The sequence below is a fragment of the Prinia subflava genome, chromosome 12 (genome assembly GCF_021018805.1).
Source record: "Prinia subflava isolate CZ2003 ecotype Zambia chromosome 12, Cam_Psub_1.2, whole genome shotgun sequence".
NCBI lineage: Eukaryota > Metazoa > Chordata > Aves > Passeriformes > Cisticolidae > Prinia > Prinia subflava.
The window spans coordinates 6262255-6281989 of NC_086258.1; the positions used below are offsets into that span (position 1 = coordinate 6262255).

General features: G+C 43.5%; 1 protein-coding gene across 10 annotated transcripts in view; it reads right to left on the minus strand.

Moving 5' to 3' along the window:
* FNBP1 (formin binding protein 1) overlaps positions 1-18046 on the minus strand; it is a 91330-nt gene extending 73284 nt beyond the window's left edge. For 5 of the 10 annotated variants that reach the window (XM_063409930.1, XM_063409933.1, XM_063409931.1 and 2 more), the window contains exon 1: positions 17840-18045. In XM_063409930.1, the coding sequence (XP_063266000.1) occupies positions 17840-17863 (24 nt within the window). In that variant the 5' untranslated portion in view covers positions 17864-18045. Of the gene's footprint in view, positions 1-17839 lie in introns of all 10 variants that reach the window. The other 5 variants (XM_063409932.1, XM_063409929.1, XM_063409926.1 and 2 more) reach the window with 3 other exon arrangements.
* Between the last annotated feature and the right edge of the window lie 1689 nt (positions 18047-19735).

Genomic DNA, 19735 nt, shown 5'->3' on the forward strand with positions numbered 1-19735 from the left:
CAATCCTCTAACATCCTGTCACATAGTTCTCTTTTACCCAATATCTTTCTCCTCTCAGTTTTTCACTGATAAATATTCAGGGAAGAGCTTAACCCCAGCTGCATCTGCACTCTGCAATGTCTTAGAGTCAGGCCATTTATCCCAATTTTGACAAAAACATTGTTTCAGTTTGATCCCACTTGCATAAAATATTCAGACTAAGTTGATCCTCGCCATGCTTCTCCTCTTCTACAAAAGACAACATCACCTGTACAGCCACAGAATTACCAAGCTAAAACATGGTCAGATCAAAACTAATGTGGCAACTCCACCACTGACACATCTTGCTAAGGATCAGAAACATCCACCTGTGCATCAAAGCATGAATTGCTATTGAAAATAATTCTTCAATTACTTCAGTCTCTTAACCTTTGGAGGAAGAAAGCATATCTTCCTATTCTCACATGCTCACTTCTGTGACATTTCTATGAAGTTTATCCTCAGGTAACAACTCCCATTAACTATAGTGTGAACTCATGTTACATCAAAGTTTAAACCTGAGGAAAAGTAATCGCATTTCCCTTAACTGAATAATCACTGTACAAAGCCTCTCAAACTCCACTGGGTCTCCCCCTTCTCCCAACAGAAGCCTCTCTCAGCTCTCTGTGCTAAGACTGCAGCAAAACGAAATGAATGCATCAAAGTAGGTGGAATAAGAAGGGGGAAACATTGTGCAGAATGCTGACCCACCAGAAGCATACAAAGCATTTGTTCAGTGGTGACAATGAATAATTTAATCTGAGGCAAATTACCAAACAAACATCAATTAAATTACATGCTAGACTACCAGAGAAAGTTCTCCCACACGCATTTCAGGTTTGCAGAGTCAATAGAGCAGCACAATGCACCCTGGATTGTGACGGAGCTGTCCCTCGCTCAGGGACACTTGACATTCTCCAAGGAACATATGACCATTGCATATCTCTCAGGAGAAAGAGGTAAATTGAACTCCATCACACTAAACAAACATTCTCACAAGAAGAATAAAGAGACCACGTGTCACCCAGCCTTGTAAAATGCAAGAAATCAGAGTTCCCTACCCCATAAACGACACTCATGAAACGTGTGGAACCAGAGTTTACAGCACAATTGTCTCTACCATCCATCAATTTTACGTGCCCGAGCACCTGATCAGAGAGCATTTAAAGGAAGCTGTAGAGCAGCAAACCCTCCCCAGTCCAACAGCAGCCTCGTTGTCCTAAGTGCTGCCTTTTCTCCCAGCTCTCAGAAATCAGAGGCACACGGGGAACCACAGCGCGGCGAGCGAGGCTGGGTGGTTTTGCTGCCTGTGCCACAGGGACACGGCAGAACGGCCACACTCCGAGCCCCAGCACACAGAGCTCAAGTTCACTGTGCTGACCATACTGTGCCAGCCAAGACAACCTAAAATTACAGTTTCTAGAAAGTAGGGCAGCTACTGACTGTCCAAACCTTTTGGTCTGGCTCCCTAAGCAGCCTCCAGCCTCTCAAAGGAAAGTAGTCAGAACATTTTATGGAAATAAATCAACAATTACAGAATCCTTTGACCAATATGGCTTGGAAACCTAAGCATTAGAAATAAATGACATTTTGCCATCCTGAGCTAGAAGAGCAACATCCTTTGATCCTTTAAGTAAGGGCTGCTCCCTCAGCAAGGATATTCTGCTCCTAAGCTGGATAGGCAAGTCTAGCTGAGCAAAAGGGGTAATCCAGTTTTCTTGTGACAACAATCTCATTTCCTTAGTTTCCAAGAACACATGTGAATATTTTATAACACATGCTATAGCAATGATGATCCCACCATATAGATTTCAAGCTTTCACTGCACTTGAAGAAATATCTTTACAATACTAATGGAAATTACATCAGTAAACAGCATTCTATTAATATAGTTTTTGGACAAAGTTGTGAAGAAAATCACTACCCAATTTAAAGCAGTGCTTATTTGAGCCAAGTTTAAAAACCACACTTGGGTCAACCAGTCTGACCACTTGCCTCTGCTCACCCCATCTTCTAGAACTACGTATTTGCCTAACTCCAGGAACAGTGAAACAAGGGACAGCATGCAACACTGGGTTTTTTAGCTTTCACTAAAATATTTAGGTTCATTCTCTAAACAAAATCATCTACTTCAAGATCATGAAAATTGACTTCTAAAGTTTTAAACTTTTTGTAGTTTTTGACAACAGTTCAAATCCCTTTCCAGCTGCCAGGCAGAATACTGGTTTTGAGGAAGGAGCATGTTGGCTCACCAAAGACAAAAAAAAGAGAAATTGTTTACTGTCATATCAGTTCTTCTCTGGCATTTAAATATTAACTTAAAATGAAACTCAAAATACACATAGAATCAGGTTGAGGCTGCATCCAGCCTCGTTAAAACCACATTATGTTAGTTTACCTAACTGCAAAGGCAAATATTTTTTCAACATAAATCCTACGCATAAAACCTTGCAATAAACGTATCCATCAGCATCCAGATAAAAGACACTAATAGGAGGCTCATATAATCAGCTATACAGTAAAATCTAGAGCAGAATTGAGCTCCAAGACAATTAACATCATCAGGAAAAGCTCTTACTAACTCTCCTAAGCCCAAGACACACAACCTTTCTGAAATGCAGATCTCCAAATTCTTTATAAAGCTGGTAAGGCTACGGCAAGCAGACAAGAATTTAAAACTCTCTTTTAAGGAGTTTAGAGCCAACAGAGCTCCTGGCATTTTAGTGCCACTGCAGGCTCCTGTAACACTGCAGGCATTTAGAAACAGCAGCAAATTAATATGCTGCACCAACTCATTTGGTGAACAATCTCATTCAGATCTTAAGCTGCTTGTCCGGGGTTCTGAATGTGTGAGCTGAAAAAATCTGAGGGGCCGCAGATATTTCCTGAAAGGGTGCTACAGTTTTTCAAGTGTAAAGCTGCTTGCTGTACTTTGGACTGGTTACTGGGACAGCAATAAAAAGCATTCTTGTGTCTTGAGGGCAAACAAAACCAAGACCACCACATACATCATGATGTGCTTAGTCAAAGGACTAACACTAACCATGGTTAAATGTTATTAAAATCTTTGTCATGGAGATCTGCTGGTTACATTTGGGTCAGGGTAACAGCACAGTGTGTGTTACAGGAATATTTCTTAATTAATTGGTTTATTAGGACTCTGTAATAGCAAAGTGTGCTGCTCACAGAGCACATGGGGAGGAACTTTGTGACTAAAACTACAGATATGTCATCCTGATTCCCACTCTTCTCACATTCCTGGAAGATCAAGTGGAAGGCTACCACAACACCACCGATAAATAATCACAGAGAATGCTTACATTACAACCTGCTCCTTGTGTTTTCCTATCCCAGCAATAACAAACCATGAAGCATTAAAAGAAGATGGCAAGCACAGCGCTGCTCTTTCCTGTCACTGTTGTGGGAGGGAGTCTAACAAATGCTTGTCATTTCCAGAAGTAATGGATTCCCCAACTCTGGCATAAACAGTGCCCACAAATTGCACACAAATCTGTCACAAATTCACTTCTTCACAAGAAGAATGATTCTCCATTTAACATCAGCAGCTGATCACAGAGCACTAACATCAAACACAGCCAGTTCACAGATGAAAGTACTGCAAACAGTGGAGCAGTACTGACATCTTGCAAGAGAACTATAAATTTAGGTCAGCTCACTGCTGTGCTGTTCAACAGAGGAACACGAGACAATGTGATGTGCAGAGTAAGATGCTGGTCACTTGGGCTCACTGTTTCCTGCAGCAAGAGAAAAACTGCAGCCCGTTTTCAGTGTAACCTCTGCAGACTTCCTGCAACTGGACAAGCCTGCAAGGTGGAGACTGGGTCATTCCGTTCAGGAAACAAAATCTCCCTTTCTGCTAACATCCACGGGATTCACAGTGCAACAGCCTCCAAAGAGAGATGAAGCTGTTTCCTACATTAATTTTGCACAGGGCCATGAAGGGCACCTCACAATCACATCTTTAAGGAGTAATTCATTCCTCAAATGAAAAGAAAACACACGTTCCATCCTCCCTTTATCAGGGATGTGTGAATATCACCCCCACACAACTTCAGAAGTCTAGATTGGGAGGGTTTTAAGCAGATGCCATTAAATATTGATGTTGTATTTCATTTTTTGCATGACTATTTATTTGAAGAGGATTAATTAGTACATTGAAAAACTCTTTTAAATGTGGCTGTCAGACACACACACTGTTTATAACATCCAGGGAACACTGCAATACCTAAAATAAATTGTATTATCAGCTGCTATATTGCTTTTCAATATCAGAAGATACAATAAAATAGATATCCTCTATTTGACTTTTAGGTTTGTCTGAGACTACAGTAACTGTTCAGTAGTTACAATTTCACAACACAGAAGAACTTTCATAACAAATGTAGGCACAAGAGAAATTGCCCTATTTTACCCCAGACCAGAAGAGTCACGCAATAGGAGAGGTTGAGGATTTCCACATCTTTGAGTGTCTTGTGCTCCATCCTTCCAATCTTTCTTGTCTTTAATTCATGTTATATAATTTGCAAGACTGGGACCATGAGTGCCTGGATTGCACAGTGCCTATCCAGCACAAGGGATGGGATCTCCAACAAAAGGTGCTGCCAACACACCCAAGTTCATGAAACAAATAAATATTTAAATGAAAAAAAAACAAAAAAACAAGGGATTTCTGGAACAGTACAATACTGCACTTAGTAAATAAAAGCAGAAACCCAAGCATTGCAACGACTGACATAAGAGGCATTCCTCAAAAATCATGCTAGATGGACTTCCAAATAATTTATTACTGAAATGAGATGGTACTAGCCATTTACTCAAAAGTGGAAGATATTACAGGGCAAGTTCTTATTTTTGTGGAAGAGATGCCTATCTTTGGATATTACAGTTCATTGGAGCAAATGCAAACTCATCACCTCAAGACACTTCTTAAATTTTCAGATATCTTGCTGTTTAATTACGTTGTCAAGTCACTATCAGCAAGTGTCTCTCCAGTGCTCTGGGTCTCCCAGACTCAGTTCTTTGCTGTTCCTATGACATTTGGTGTATTCAGCTGACCCTTGCTAAATGTGACACTTCTGACATGGCTCTCAAGTCTGTGAGAGGTTATCACACTGCACTTTAGGCAACATCTTTGGAAACAAATGTTGCAAATTCTTAAGTACACGGTGATAAGATAAATCTTATGAGTAATGCAAGAAAGGCAAAACAAACTGGTTTTGAGAATAAATAATCTCTTCATGGGAAGTAAGATACATGGGGGGCACATGGGAAAATAATGAGATATTTAAAAAAAGAACCTGCCCCGCTGCAGAACATTTGAGAAGTAAATTTTCTCTTTAGCAGAGGTCAAAACTAAGGTGTAAGGCATCTGCACAACACGTCAGCCTTCCTCTTCTTCCCCTTTCCCCCTTCCTCATATCTATGCTTGGCTTATTTCAGATTCCATCCATTACAAGGCTGCAGCTCTGCCTGTTGGATTAAAGAGCGCTCAAACACAGAAGAAACGCTTTTGTTTGAAGAACAAACAGGAACCTCCTGTCCAACCTTTGGCTTCAATGGGTCTGAGCTACTGATCTTCACACAGCAACTGCAGCTCCTGGGCTCAGTTCCCTGAACGTCCCATGACTCCCCAGATACTTTATAACACAGGGATAGAGCAGTTGCTTGATGAGCAGTTGAATCATCTAAAAAATATGAAAGAGGATATTGACTTGAATCTACGAGATGCTTTATCTGCCAAGCAGGGAAAGCAAGTTTGGCCTCTGAACCAGACTGATTCAGAGAGGAAGAGGAAAACAAATGTGTGTTTACCTACCTACAAAGAAGGCAGGGAAAGAAAGAAAATTTCTCAAAATTTGACAAGAACATCCCCTCCCACAGTAAGGACAATGAGGTCACTCAGTGCTCTACTGTTGATCCAAAGACAATACCTTCCACTTAAAATAGTTTTGGGAAGCTACAACTCTGGTCCAAAGTTTCAGTCAAAACTGCTCCCAGCCAAAGATGGGAAAATAAAGGGTTTGTTTTTCACAAACCCTGAGGTTCAAATCCATCTCCCCAAATTTTTGGCTGCTAATTCATGGCCCAAACCAGCGGGCCAAGAACCACTAGGACCAGTGAAGTTTATGTTATGGGAGAAGGCTTGGGCAGAGCATCTCTGGAGCCAGAGGCTCAAGATGACAGCACCTGCCAGTTTCCATCAGGGACATTCAGAATTCACAGACCTAACAAAGAGCTACCCTAAAACATTCCAGCTTTCATGAAGTCCTCAGGCCTTATGAATATACTTATAAAGGATTCCAACATTCTGGAAAAATAAAATTACTGCTTACCTGGCTTGGTTTGTAGAGTGAGATGGACCAAGACAAAGTGACTGAGAACTAAGAGCAAGACAGAACAGCTGTCATGGGGGCTCCTCACTTTTATTTTGTGAGTACTTTTGTACATGAATGATATCCATAATGATCAATAAAAGCACATTTAACAAGGCTACTGACACTTTGTAGTTTGTTCTTGCTTATGAGCACTTACTATACAGACTAAAGCTCAGTGATCATGTTTCATTCCTCCTCCAAGTTTAAGAAAAGTAAAATTCCAAATCAAACTGAATGCAACCATGACATTTTTGTCCTTACAAAATTCACACAGATTATGGACTCTGCAAATGCACACAAGCAAGCACAATCTTAGCATTTTGTAAAATAAAGATATAACACAATATGCATAAGATCCCACAATTCCTCTGTAGAGATTATTGATTTAAAAATGGTGCATTTCCTGGCTTTAAGATGCCTAATTCTACTAATTTGGTATTTGAGACCATATCTATTTTTGGAACAGCAATGGAACACATACACAAAGGAGAGAAAACAAATCCTAAATGCAGTGCCATGAATAGAGCTGTATAGTTCATGCATCTTTTCCTTCCTAAGAGAATCTGAGCATTAAGCATTGCACCACACAAAGAAAATGTATTATGGACCCTTTTTAAGGGTGATTTGTGCCTGTGGCTTTTTTCTGTTACTTTTGGGTTTGTCTTGTGATTATTTTCAAAATTCTCCTATCCACAAAAGCCTCTTGAAGTGCATTAGGGCTTACACACGAGTCCCAGACTGTTTAATTCAGCCCTAATACCTTGAGGAAGCTTCAGGATGGATCGTTGCTGTTCCGATTAAAGAATCAATGCCACCCCCTGCCAGGAAGGTTGGATGGATGCCTTGCCCCCAGAGGGAAATCAGCACTGCTCCACTGACCAGCAGCTCCCAAACACCATGTGTGTCCATCTACCAGAAATAAAAACCCCAAACACTTCATTCTTACATTCTAACTGTAAAAAGGGGCTCTGAATTTCCATTATTTTGATATTTTTCACTTGTTCAACTCTACTAGTTTGGATTCTGGTTTTTGATTGCTCTGTCACTATTCTATTTCTTTTTGTTCCCAGAGATTAACCCACAAGCAAACCACAGAAGACTACACCAAGCAGATTCAAGTCAATACAAATGTTTGTAATTGTGTGCATGAAACCCATAAATATCATGTAAAATGTCTTCTGACCTCTCTGTGAATGGAGCACACCATTCTGTCATGCAGTTCCCAACCATCAAGAACTTCAACTCAACTGCTAACAGCCAAGTGAAATATTTATATTTGTATTGTTTAGCTCAGCAAAGGTTTTTGGTAGTGGAACAATTCAACACACTCCCTCAGCCATTAAATGTTGGCACTGTGATACCTTTCTGTTCAAGACTGAGTATTTTCCAAGAGTGACAACTATGCAGAGACCCAGCCTCCAACGATGCCTAAATTAGGTGCATGTGTTTCACAACAGAACATTTTCTCACAAAAATTGTCGTTTTCCAACAATTACAGCTTTCCTATTTCAAAATCGTTTCGTGTCAATCATACTGAACATCTGGAAAAGGAACTTCCAGCAATTTTATACAAAATACAGGTATAAGGATGACGCAGACAAGAATCAGAATAGGAACCACAATGCAGAAATAAAACCAGCCCACAGTTATCTGGAGGAGGAGGAGGAGGTGGGGAGTTGCTCACACATGCCAGGAATGGATGCAAGCTCCTACCCCTTTCCAGGGTGGTCTCCTGGTCTGCTCCCATGTATCTCATGAGGACACATGCAGCCACACAGCCAGAGACACTTGATTTTATCTTTAAATAGAGCTGGAACCTAGCTAGCCCCACCTTCCAAAAATAAGGCTGTAAATCCCCAGGGTACTGATTTAAACAGGCACCAAGTCACACATGTCATGTGAGATGCATTTTCACCACTGAAAGGGTCAGCTGGTGCAATTCTGGGTTTCAGGTAAAGCATCAGCCATAATCTGGGATGGGATCCTTGATCCTGGTGGTCAGGCTGGCAGTACCCTGGGGAGGATGAGCCTCACATCAGCTGATGATGGTGCCCTTGAGTAAAGAAATCCCTAACCACTATTTCCATCACTGAAACATTTGCTTAGGAGTTGTTTTGCACACCAAAAACTGAAGTAAAGCTGTGCAGCTTTTCAGCTTTTGCATGTTAACGTATAAACACATGCCAAAAGCATCCTGTGCGAAACCCAGATGTTTCACAGCTCCAAAGACTTGTAAGGAAATAAAGGCTCTTGACCAGCACATAGAACCCTTTCCTCTCACCCTTTATTTTTAGGCTTTTCCAGTGACTACATACGAGCAAAAGGATCTCAGACTGTTATACTTGGGAGAGAGAGCCATGATGGGTGAAAAAATATTTATGTAGTGCTCTATCGCAGCTCCCCCTGTTCATCCACTGCCAGTTTTTCTTTTACTACAGCAAAACCTGAGTTACACACTCTTAATGAATGCCACTCCTGTAAGACCCACATTTGAGAGATCAACGGCCCTCAAGAGGGCAAGAAATATTTCTCTTCCCCATTTAACTTTTGTTTGAGAAAACACACTTCCATTCACTCCCTGCTCCATGCCAATAATTTTTTTTTCTTTTTGTAAATACAAGATAAAAGTGCTAAAGCATTTCCCTCTGCCTGAGAGAGTATAATGCAAAGTGAAAAATATTATCTAAACACATTTTGAACTTATTTGCTGAAAAATTCCTTCAGGCTTTCCACACAGATTGAGTGAATGAAAAACAGCAGTGCACACAATTGTGGATAAAGCTTTTATTTGGGGATGTTGTCAAATGTTCTTCCACAGTGAGTAAAGATGCAAAGAGCAACCACAGAGATCAATGTATATACATTCTAACTAGTACGTCAACTCCACTTAAATGTGACATGGAAAAAGCCACATAAAATAGCAATACTACAAAGCCAAAAGAGGACTGCTAGGTCTCTGCAGTCTTCTGCTTTACTTCTTATCTGATCTTCATCTTTGCTCCATGCTTATTCCTTCCCTTTGTGCACCCACTGTACTTTCTCCTGATCCCATCAAACTCTTGACTTGCCATTCCTAATGCACTAATCCCATTGCACATCCAGTCTGACAGCAAGTCACAATCCCACCCGTCCTGCCCAGAGCCCAGCCCTGCTCTCTCTAGGTGCTTTTATCCAAGCTGTTTCCTTGTTACTGACTGGTTCCTTGTTTTCTTTGTTTAAATTAATTTTCTCCTCCTGAGCTCACTGAGCTCATTTCTGCTGTTTCCTTCACCTTACTAGTGCTTCTTCACTCACTGTCAGAGCTGCCAATTTGAATTATCTCTCCTCAAGTGACCCTCTCCATCATTCCTGGCACTTCCATCACAGGAACAGTTCCTGGACAAGCAGACCCGACTGTCTGTAACTAGATCCTGGTATACATCTCTAGTCCTCCTCCTCTACATTCAGTCTCTTGAATCAGGTGGTTTCCTCCCTGACCACACACCTCAGAGGTGAGTGCAACAAGAACCAGTCCATGAAAACAGAAGAACCAGTTTGCTGCTGTTAACAAAGAATAAAAGTGGTCAGAGGGATCTTTACCTTGACTCGGTGCAGCCATGCTTCCCATCCCCTCCTCCCCCTGCTCACTGACCCACGCTGCTCCTCCAAAACACAGCCCAGACCCCACTCATCCACAACTGTCCTCCAGCCAGCTTCTCCCTCTGTACCACCAAAGGAGCCTGAGAGCAGAGGAGGCTGCCCAGCTCCACCCTGGCTGCTCTCCTGCAAGGACCAGGCTGAGCCATCTTCAATTATTCTGTGGGTGATCTCATCTTGCCCCACAGAAATCCCTCCAAGGCCAAAACGTAGCCAGCACCCAGGAAGATTTGGTCAATAACATCTTCACTAAGAACGGGCAAAGTGGTATTTTTCCAAGGACTGACAGGTTTGCCTAATTGAGGAATATTTTCTCAACAACAGCAGCAGGACTATCCCTGTTCAACAGCTTCTGTCTGCCAAATTTCAATACCTTGCTCCAATGAATGGGAGCTTTCCAAAACCTAAGAGGAACCGTGTTCAGCATGTGCAATACACTGGCCCTGGTAACAACTTAATGATCCTGACTGCTCTGAAACACAAAAAGCAAGAGGCAGGCACATAAAGAGGAGAACTGCAGCCTGAGCACCCTAACATGGAAAAAAATTAAGCAGCAGAAAATAGATGATTTGAACAAAAAATGTTAAATACATTCTCAATAAGAAGGGCTGGCAGCTCAGTCTAGAATAGTCTGAGACAGAGAAAACTGTCCAAGGCACCAAATGAGCAATTTCTTGGTGTTAATTGAAGCTAAATCTCCAGGACTGCAGCTAGGAATAAGGAATATGCTCAGAATCCTTGCAAGATGATCCTTCTCCTGTCACATAGGTAGCATTCCTTTATCTGCACATCCACAGATTCAGAGCAATGAAATCAATTTTTTCAACTATAAAATGAATAATTTATGAGAGAAATTGTACCTGCTATTCCCAAAAGAGTAAATCTAAACAGTACAAACTACCCTTCCCCTTCAGGGAATGAATGGTACCGGCAGCACTTACACCAGCCCCACTGCAAGGGCAGGACTCAAGGCTTTGCTTTATAAAAACGCTTCAGGTACCAAATAGAAGCACTTGAAAAAGACTGAACAAGAGATGGCCAAATGACACATTTAATGCAAGAATTATGTATTATTTCAGCTAAAACAAAAAGAATCCACTCTGGGATTCCCTCAGGATTAAGGACTATCTGGGTGACTTGCTAGCTCATTTGGGGACCATCCTTCTAAACCAGACATTAATTCCCAAGTGACTCCTTTTCAAGATTTATTGCTTAACAAGGTTTCTGAGGGCATCTGGGGGATTGCTGTTGTTCTTTTGATTGCTTTGCCAATTAGGCTGACTCTTCCTCAAATAAATTAAGGACAACATTGCAACAGAGCTGCTTCTTTACATGGTTTACAACATGATCTGCTTCAGTGATCAGCAATGGAACACCAGGCAAACAACATTTCATTTTGAACTTTACTTACAGAAGAGTTAATCTAGAAACCTTTCTACAGATTTTTCCAGTTTTACATGCAAAAAGAAACATTTTATTTAATTATGCCGACAAACCATTCTTAATAAAACCAATCCAAAATAAATTGTTTATCAGATTAATCAGGTTGTCTCCAGCCAACACAGAGAGTGATCATGGTAAATTCCAAAGGGATCCAAACCACCCCACCACATCTGCTCGAGAAGACTAAAAGCATCATACCCTGTACATACATACAATATATATTTATATACACTACTTTTTCACTGTTTTGTATTTCAGAGCCAAAGCCATTGATGGAAAAGAATGGCAAAGACTGTGATACGCCAAGAAACAACAGTGTTTTACCAATTTAAACAGCTTACTGTTTCCTGAAAAAAAAAATAAATAGAAAAGCAGAGTTCCTAGGGGTGAAAGGAAAACGAGAAGTTTCACCTGAAGCATACAATTGTACAGAAGGGGGAAGTTATTTTAAAATATTTACACGAACACTAAGGAAACTCAACAAACCATTGGATTTTGACAGCTGGACTTGATTCAATGTATAACCAATCTCAGCAGTACTATTTCAAACAGGATGAAAGTGAATTTCCAAAAATTCATTAGCAGGTTACCTGTCCAGCAATCAAAGGCAATAATGTAAAGCAGGTTATTAAGTTACAGTGTCACAGCGCAACAGTGGCTCCTACTCTTTATGTAGAACTCAGCTTTTGAAATTCTCCTTTAAAAGAGTGTTTTACAGCTTTTGAAATTCTGCCGTAAAAGACTGTTTCACAACATGAGTAACACTAATGAGCTGCAAAGAGTCCAGAAAAACATCGGCTCGTGTTTGACTGCCTTCCCCATATGGTTCAAGGAAGCGGGGGATCTTGAGCAGCCACAATACGGCTGGAAGGGAAAACACTGAATTCTGCAAGTCTTGACTCACACTGAAGAACCGTAAATCCCCCATTCTTTAATGAATAGGTAGGAAATACAAGATAGGTAGTTTGACGATATTATAGAAATCATGTTTCTTAAAGCAAATCAGAATTGTAAACGAAATGACTCAGACGTTCAAATATTAAAGTCCCAGCAGCTCTTCAGGTACAGAAAGGGAATTTTTCTACTCCTGATGCCTGCAGGTACCAAGGGGAATGGCAGGGACCTCTCACAAAACCAAATTCTCCTCCTGCGAGCAGCAGGGCAGCCCCCACACAACACATCGTCCTAAAGGTTCAAAAATTCTCTTTTTAAGCTCACGGAAGGGACTCTGATGGCACCAACCTTACAATGCAGAGAGGCTGCAGCAGCCCCGAGTCCCACCCTGAGCTGGGCATGCAATGGTGTGAGCTGCAGAACGCAGGCACTCTGCAATGACTCAGCTCCTATAAACTATTTCTCACTCACTAATCTGCATGTGCACGCTGACCACTTAAAACACCCACTGAGAAATAAGGGGATATTAATGTCAGACGATTTTGCTACCTCAAACCTGTCCAAATAACTATGCAGAATACTAAACTAATACTACTTCATTAATAAAAAGTGTGTTTTCCTTTGAAGTGCCCATCTCCAGCAGTCTGTGTGCAACTTTTACTAAGAGCTTTAGAGTAACCAAGCAAAATTATAAATATGATGCATTCATTACTGACCTCAGCCTTTCACTGTATTTGCTCTTAGGGTGCTTTTATAGTATATTTTTGTGGGTGAAACTCCAGACTCCTTGAAATATACAGAAGTTTTTACATGTTACTAAACGGGAATCAAGTTTCTATGAAACAGACACACACACAAAAGGATCAGGGATACCAGCTCTGCCTCTGGGAGTTGCCCGAACGGCATCAAGTAAGTTTCACAGCAAATTTAGAATAAAATACACGTTTCTATTTGCCATCACCACAGGAGAAGATTGTCTAAGCTACCAACAATTCACCCACCCATCTCTGAAGGTTAGGCCCATAATGGAAACTCTCAGCTCATCAGAGTTAACTCATGACTTATCATGCAAGACTAATTACTTGTGTCCTTTTTCCACTAGAGACCATCCCCTTTTCTTTTAATACTTGGAAAGCAACACTTAACACCCAACCCCAAAGAGCTTGGAGGCCTGTAGGAGGTGTGAGAATGGGATGGGTGGGATGACACACAATTTCTATTGTCTGCAATCAGCTACAGTGCTGCATACAATAAAACTGGATGTTTTATCAATGATCAATACATCAAACCTAGATCCAGCTCTGCAGATGCTCTTACAAGCAGAAGAAAACAGGGTTTTCATTTGAGATCACATCTGGCTACTGTGCCCACTGGGCACACTGCGATGCCACCAAGGTCACAATCACCCAGGTACTCCAGATGGTTTCTGAATGTGAGTCACCACCCCATGCAACACCCAGACACTGCAAACACTATTGAAGAACAATGCTGCATTCAAGCAAGTTGCAGAAATGCAAGATTACAGCTGTTTAAACACAAATTCTGCTGGCGAAATAGAGGTACTGAAAGAGGAAACGATTTAGCAGTTACAAATAGCAAGGGGGCCGTCAAGTTCTCAGAGTTGCACCTATGTGAAATGAACTTTAAAAGGTAAAAAAATCCCATATCCACAAACCATGTGTTTTCATAGTAAAGCATACTGGAACACCCTATAAACAAAAGGTGTGGTCCCCAAAGTATTTCTTCCGTCAGGAATTGGCCAACACAGCCCCTAGCATCCGGACTGCAAATTAAGACCCGTGCAAATACTGAATATCCACCTTCTCACAGGCTGAAAGGACAGTGACAGCTGTTAGCAGCCACCCAGCTTTCACAAAGGTCAAGGAAAAACTTGATTAAATCTCCCTCCCCACGTTTTCTTTTTGAATTTTACACTGAATGTGGAAAAAAAACCCCGCAGCAAAAAAAACCCACAGCGTCTGTGCCTCTGAAACATTCATACAAAAAGATAAAACTTTCCACATTCAACCACTTGGCCAGCTGCACCTGATGTGCTGTGACTTTGTTCTGAAAAGGCAGAATTTTCCTGGACCACCTAACCACAAATTTACACGAAATTCGCCCAAACTACATCCTGTACCAAATGTCAATCAAGAAAGTTCATTCCGTTCAATATACCAGCCACAGTCTTTTCTACCCTGAAGACAAGCGCTGAAGTGCAAGGCTGGTTTCAGCTCAGTTTGCAGTGTAATCCCACTTGTTTCAAGGGCTTCATACCACACAAAAGGACTCTGGTGGGAAGTGTGGCACACACGATTTTACTCACTAAAGTACCCTTCAGAAGAGCCGTGGGTGCCATGCTCCATATTCTTTCCCATTAGCCAAGAGAGGAAAAGGGTGAAGGAGATCCAAGTGTGCTTTTACAGCCCGTTGTCCCCAAAGTGTAGCACTGAAAGTACAAGTTGGGTCTGTGCACCCCTGCATAACCTTTACTTATCACTTCCACTTGTTAAGTATTTAGAAAACACCGCCAGTTTCAAGAATCAGACACGGAATAAATATGTACTGCACCCTCCTACCTGTCGGCCCTTAATGCATACTTGAACTCGGGTGAAAAACAAAATGTTTTGGTGCTGTGCCTGCACTTTGTCCTTAACCTGCTGCCTCCTCCTCAGCTCCTGAATGTTTGGAGTAGAACAGGCAGAAAAATTCTGCAGGGTTTGGCTGGGCAGAAGCTGCAAGCAGGGTTACATGAGACCTCCAGGGTTTACTCACCAGATTGCTGGGAGGCCCCAGACGATCTCATTATCCCCAGCATTCCACCTCATACAGGATATAAATACTGCATTAGGACATCGAATAATTCTGCTGGTTATGGGTCCGTTTACACTCACGGGGACAATGACTGCAAGTCTAGAATCAAGTGAAATATCAGCAGGAACTTGGCAATAGGATTTGCAACCCCAAGGCACAGGATACACTCACAGCACAGCACAAGGCTAAAAGGCTGCTTTGGGAATAACTCACGTGTTGCCAAAGGGATTTTACTGCTTCTGAAGTATGAGGCTTTCTGCAACCAGCCTTTTTCTCCCCCAAGGAATGAACAGAAATTCTACATAACTCCAAGCACATTAACATTCTATGAGCTCTAAAAAGCAAGCTCGATTTTACTTCTTTGCTATATTTAAAGGGGTGAATCATGAACACGGATGCAGCCTGGTAGATCAGAGATACAGGCTGAAAATCAAGCCTGATCAAACTCTGCTGATTTTTCTAGCAAATTTCTGATCCACAGTTAAAAACATTTGCTTTAACTTTCAGCCCTTCAAACCACCTATGAGTCACATGTAGAACGGGCATTTGCTGCGTACCACACCTGCTCCTGAAAACTCATTAAAAAAAAAAAAAAAAAAAGACAACTAACTTCTAAGGTAAATGGAAATTTAATTTTGTTTAAAAAAGAAATGGCATGATCAACAAAAGATAGTGGCGTATATTAAATATAGGCTGTTTATGTGGTTTCCTTTCCAGTGAAAGGGAGAACCAAGAGTGAGAAACCAGTTTTGGCCTAAATACTCAGAGCACTGGAAACCATCGTGTTTTCAGAGCTTTGCCCAAATTAAAATGGAACAACTCCTGCCAAATTTGTATCTAAAATCATTTATTCTCTTGATCCTTTTCCTCAGTAACCTGCTACATTTCCCAGACAGCTGCACTGAGGACCAGAAAAAATGATACTTTGATGCTGCAGAAGATAGTTTCAGAAACAAAATTTTCTGATAAAAAATGTTGCAAAAGCAATTTGTAACTGTTGCAAAAGATATATATGGGTGCACACACACCCACACATCCCTACAAGACCTTCATAAATCTAGAACTATTTATAGTCACTAGTCTCTACTATCGTTCTGGTTCAGGCACACCTCAGTATTGCTTGCAGTTTTAGGACTAGGAAGAAAAAAAAGTTCCTTTTGAGAATTCAGAATTTATTTTCCAGTGTCAAAATTGTCAAATTGTACTGCCCCTTACTTTAATTCCACGCAAACTATTCAGTCTCCTCCCAAAGCATCCAAGATGCAGATAAAGGAGGCAGCTGCAGGTTCTCCCAGAAACATTCCCATGCAGCAGAGCTGTTTTATACACTGATGAATCAATATAGCATCACTACACTATTTCACCAGCATTTATCACCTTTCTTTCTATGGCATATAAAACCACACCAAAATAACCTCTCCCAGAGAGCAGTTGCTCCCTTATTTACTGTGTAGTTCTAACAAGATCTAGCTAAACCATGACTCCAATGTCACAGCAAAACTGGATGCTGAACTGCCTCTGCCAGAGTGGGCCAGGAATGCACCCAGAAAGGACAGCAATTAGCACACCTAAAATAACCATTCCTACAAGAGGCAGCTCAAAAGCTCAGATATATTTTCATCTCAACTCGCACCGGTTACCAGCCACAAACACAAGACTACAGGAGAGAATCCTGCAGTGCTTTACAATCCAGATGACCCTCTGCCACTTATTCTTGGCTTCTTCATTCAAAACACCGTTTCCGCTTCCATCCTCCCCCTCCTCCCGAGCGCAGGCTTGTCCCGGGATGTGTCCTGTCCCAGCGCCCGGGGAGGAGCCGCTCCGCAGCCTCCTGTCCGCGGCTGCAGCCCCCAGACCCCGCAGGTTTGCTCCATGCTCCACCATCAAACATGGCTGCACCATGTCCTCTTTGTGATTGAATGTGGAACAGCTCTTCTGCCTTCCCACACTTCTTTTATCTCCGTTCCCTTATTTCTTCTCGTTAGCAAGGGACCACTTCGCATCGCTGTTGCCCACTTCTCATTCCTTTTAACAGTCCGATATTTTCCATTAGCGTTCCACCGTACAGCAAATGCATTTATACTTTCCAGGTTCTCCTCAAAAGCACCAAGGAGCTTTATACATCGAAACCCTCTGCACCATTAAAACCTGCTTTATTTACACACAATACAAAACTCTTCTCGTAAAAATCTCTGTCCTTCAGATCCAGCGTCAAGAGAAGCTCCTTAACAGCAGCAACGGGAAATTTTATCATCTGGCTTTTCTTCCCCGCAGCTCCCTCTCCTGAAACCGGACCCCCTGTCCGTAGATCCACCTCGGAGCCTCCCGCAGCAGCCACACACAAAACCCACCCCACGCTCCGCTGCGAGCCTCCCTCCGCTCCCAACCCGCCGCCGCTTTTTGTGCTATGGAGCTTTTTTTAAAGAAAAAAAAAATTAATTCTTCAGCATAATTAAATCAAACTCCTGAAGCTCCGCTGGGATTTCCCTGCAGAGGCTGCACATGAAACTTCCCGGAGCGGGGGTGACCCCCGGGCTGGGCTGCGCCGAGGTGCCGGCAGGAGCGGAGCCGGCTCCCCGCACTGGCCCCGGACCGTTATGCCCCGGTGCGGCTCCCGCAGCCCCCGCGCCCACACTCACCCACAGCTCCGTGCCCCAGCTCATGGCTCCGCCGGCGCTGAGGGGGCGAGCGGGCGGCGCTGGGGGTGTCGCTGTCCCCTGGCTGTGTCTGCTCGCCCTCGGGAGGGCCGTGCCCGGCGGTGCGAGCGGAGCGGGCGGGACGGGCGCTGCTCACCGCCGCTCCCGCCTCATCGTGCCGCAAAATGGCCCGGGCGGCGCGGGGCGGGGGGGCGACTGACAGCTCCGCGCTGCGCAGGCGCGGAGCCGCCGCGGCGGGCGCGGGGGGGCGGCCCCGCCGGAGGAGCGCAGGCGCGGCCCGGGCCGCGAGGGGAGCGCGGGGCGGCCAGCGGGGCTGAGGGGAACGGGGTCCGCGGGGAGAAGGAGTCAGTGGGGGAGAAGGGGGTCAGTGGGGGAGAAGGGGGTACGTGAGGGAGAAGGGGGTACGTGAGGGAGAAGGGGGTACGTGAGGGAGAAGGGGATCAATGGGGGAGAAGGGAGTCAGCGGGGAAAGAGAGTCCGCGGGGAGAAGGGGGTCAGTGGGGAAAGGGGATCAGTGAGGAAAGGGGGTCCGCGGGGGAGAAGGGGGTCAGTGGGGAGCGGAGATCAACAGGGAGCAGCAATCAGGAACGACGGCAGTGCTGGAGAAGGGATCGCCAGGGAGCCGGGTCAGTGGGGAAAGCGAGGATCATAAAGAACTCGGATCCTTGGGGAATGGGCATCGGTGGAGGAGCAGAGGTTAATGGGGAATGGGTGTCTCTGGCGAATGGACAGCAAGGGAGGAGCAGGGGTCAATGGAAAGAGGGGGTCGCTAAGGAATGGGTGTCACACGGGGGGAGGAGGCTTTCCCTGCCCTGGTCACAGAATCAGCAGCACTGGCACAGCTTGCTCAGAGAAGTGGATGCTCCCTCCCTGGAAACATTCAAGGCCAGGCTGGACAGGGCCCTGAGCAATTTGGTGTGGTTGAAGAAGTCCCTTCTCATTGTAGGGGGTTGGACTGGATGGCCTTTAGAGGACCCTTTCCAACCCTGACTATGCTATGATTCTGTGCTCTCTAAATCTTACACGAGTTGTAGAAGTCCCTTTGCTGGATACACTCCAGGACCTCAATGTCCTTTTTCAAGTGAGGGACTCAAAACTGAATGCAATATTTGGGGTGCCTCACCTGTGCTGACTACAGGGTGGTGATCCCAGCCCCACCCACCCTCAGGTGCCCTTCCCTGCCTCTTACCACCCTCCCCCCGAGGCAGGTGAGGCTGGTTTTTGAAGCAAATGTTCCTGGTTTAGTCATTTGTAAAGGAGGAGAGGGTCCTAGAAATTAAGAGAACCCACAGCCTTATAACTGAGAACCCTTGAAGGTGTGTCATGTGGGGTTTGGGCTGGACATCAGGAATTTCTTCATAGAAAGGGTGATTAAATATTGTCAAGGGCTGCCCAGGGAGGTGTTGGAGTCACCATCCCTGGAGGTGTTCAAGAAAAACTCGACGTGGCACTCAATGCCAAGGTCTGGCTGACAGGGCGGGGATTGGTCTCAGGTTGGACTCGTTGACCTCAGAGGTCTTTTCCAGCTGAATTAATTCTGTGAACTCACTGCAAGGGCTGACTTCTAACTCAGCTAAGCAGAATATATATCCCTCACCCCCAAAATAACCCAAATCCAAGAATATTAAATCCACCATCTGTCGCCAAAATGCTCAACAAGCAAGCAGGAAAATAACCAAATTATCTGCCTTTGCATAAATGTGGGTTATTGTAGCAATTACACAGGCCTTGCAGAAAATGGCTCATTTCCTTGCCAGAAAAATATTTATTTTGTGATCCTCTTCCTCTGTGTCATTTATTTGAGCTGTGTCACTTAATCTCATTTTGCATTTCTGCTTTTCAGCTACAAGAAATGTAAAAGGAGCTTTAGACTGATAA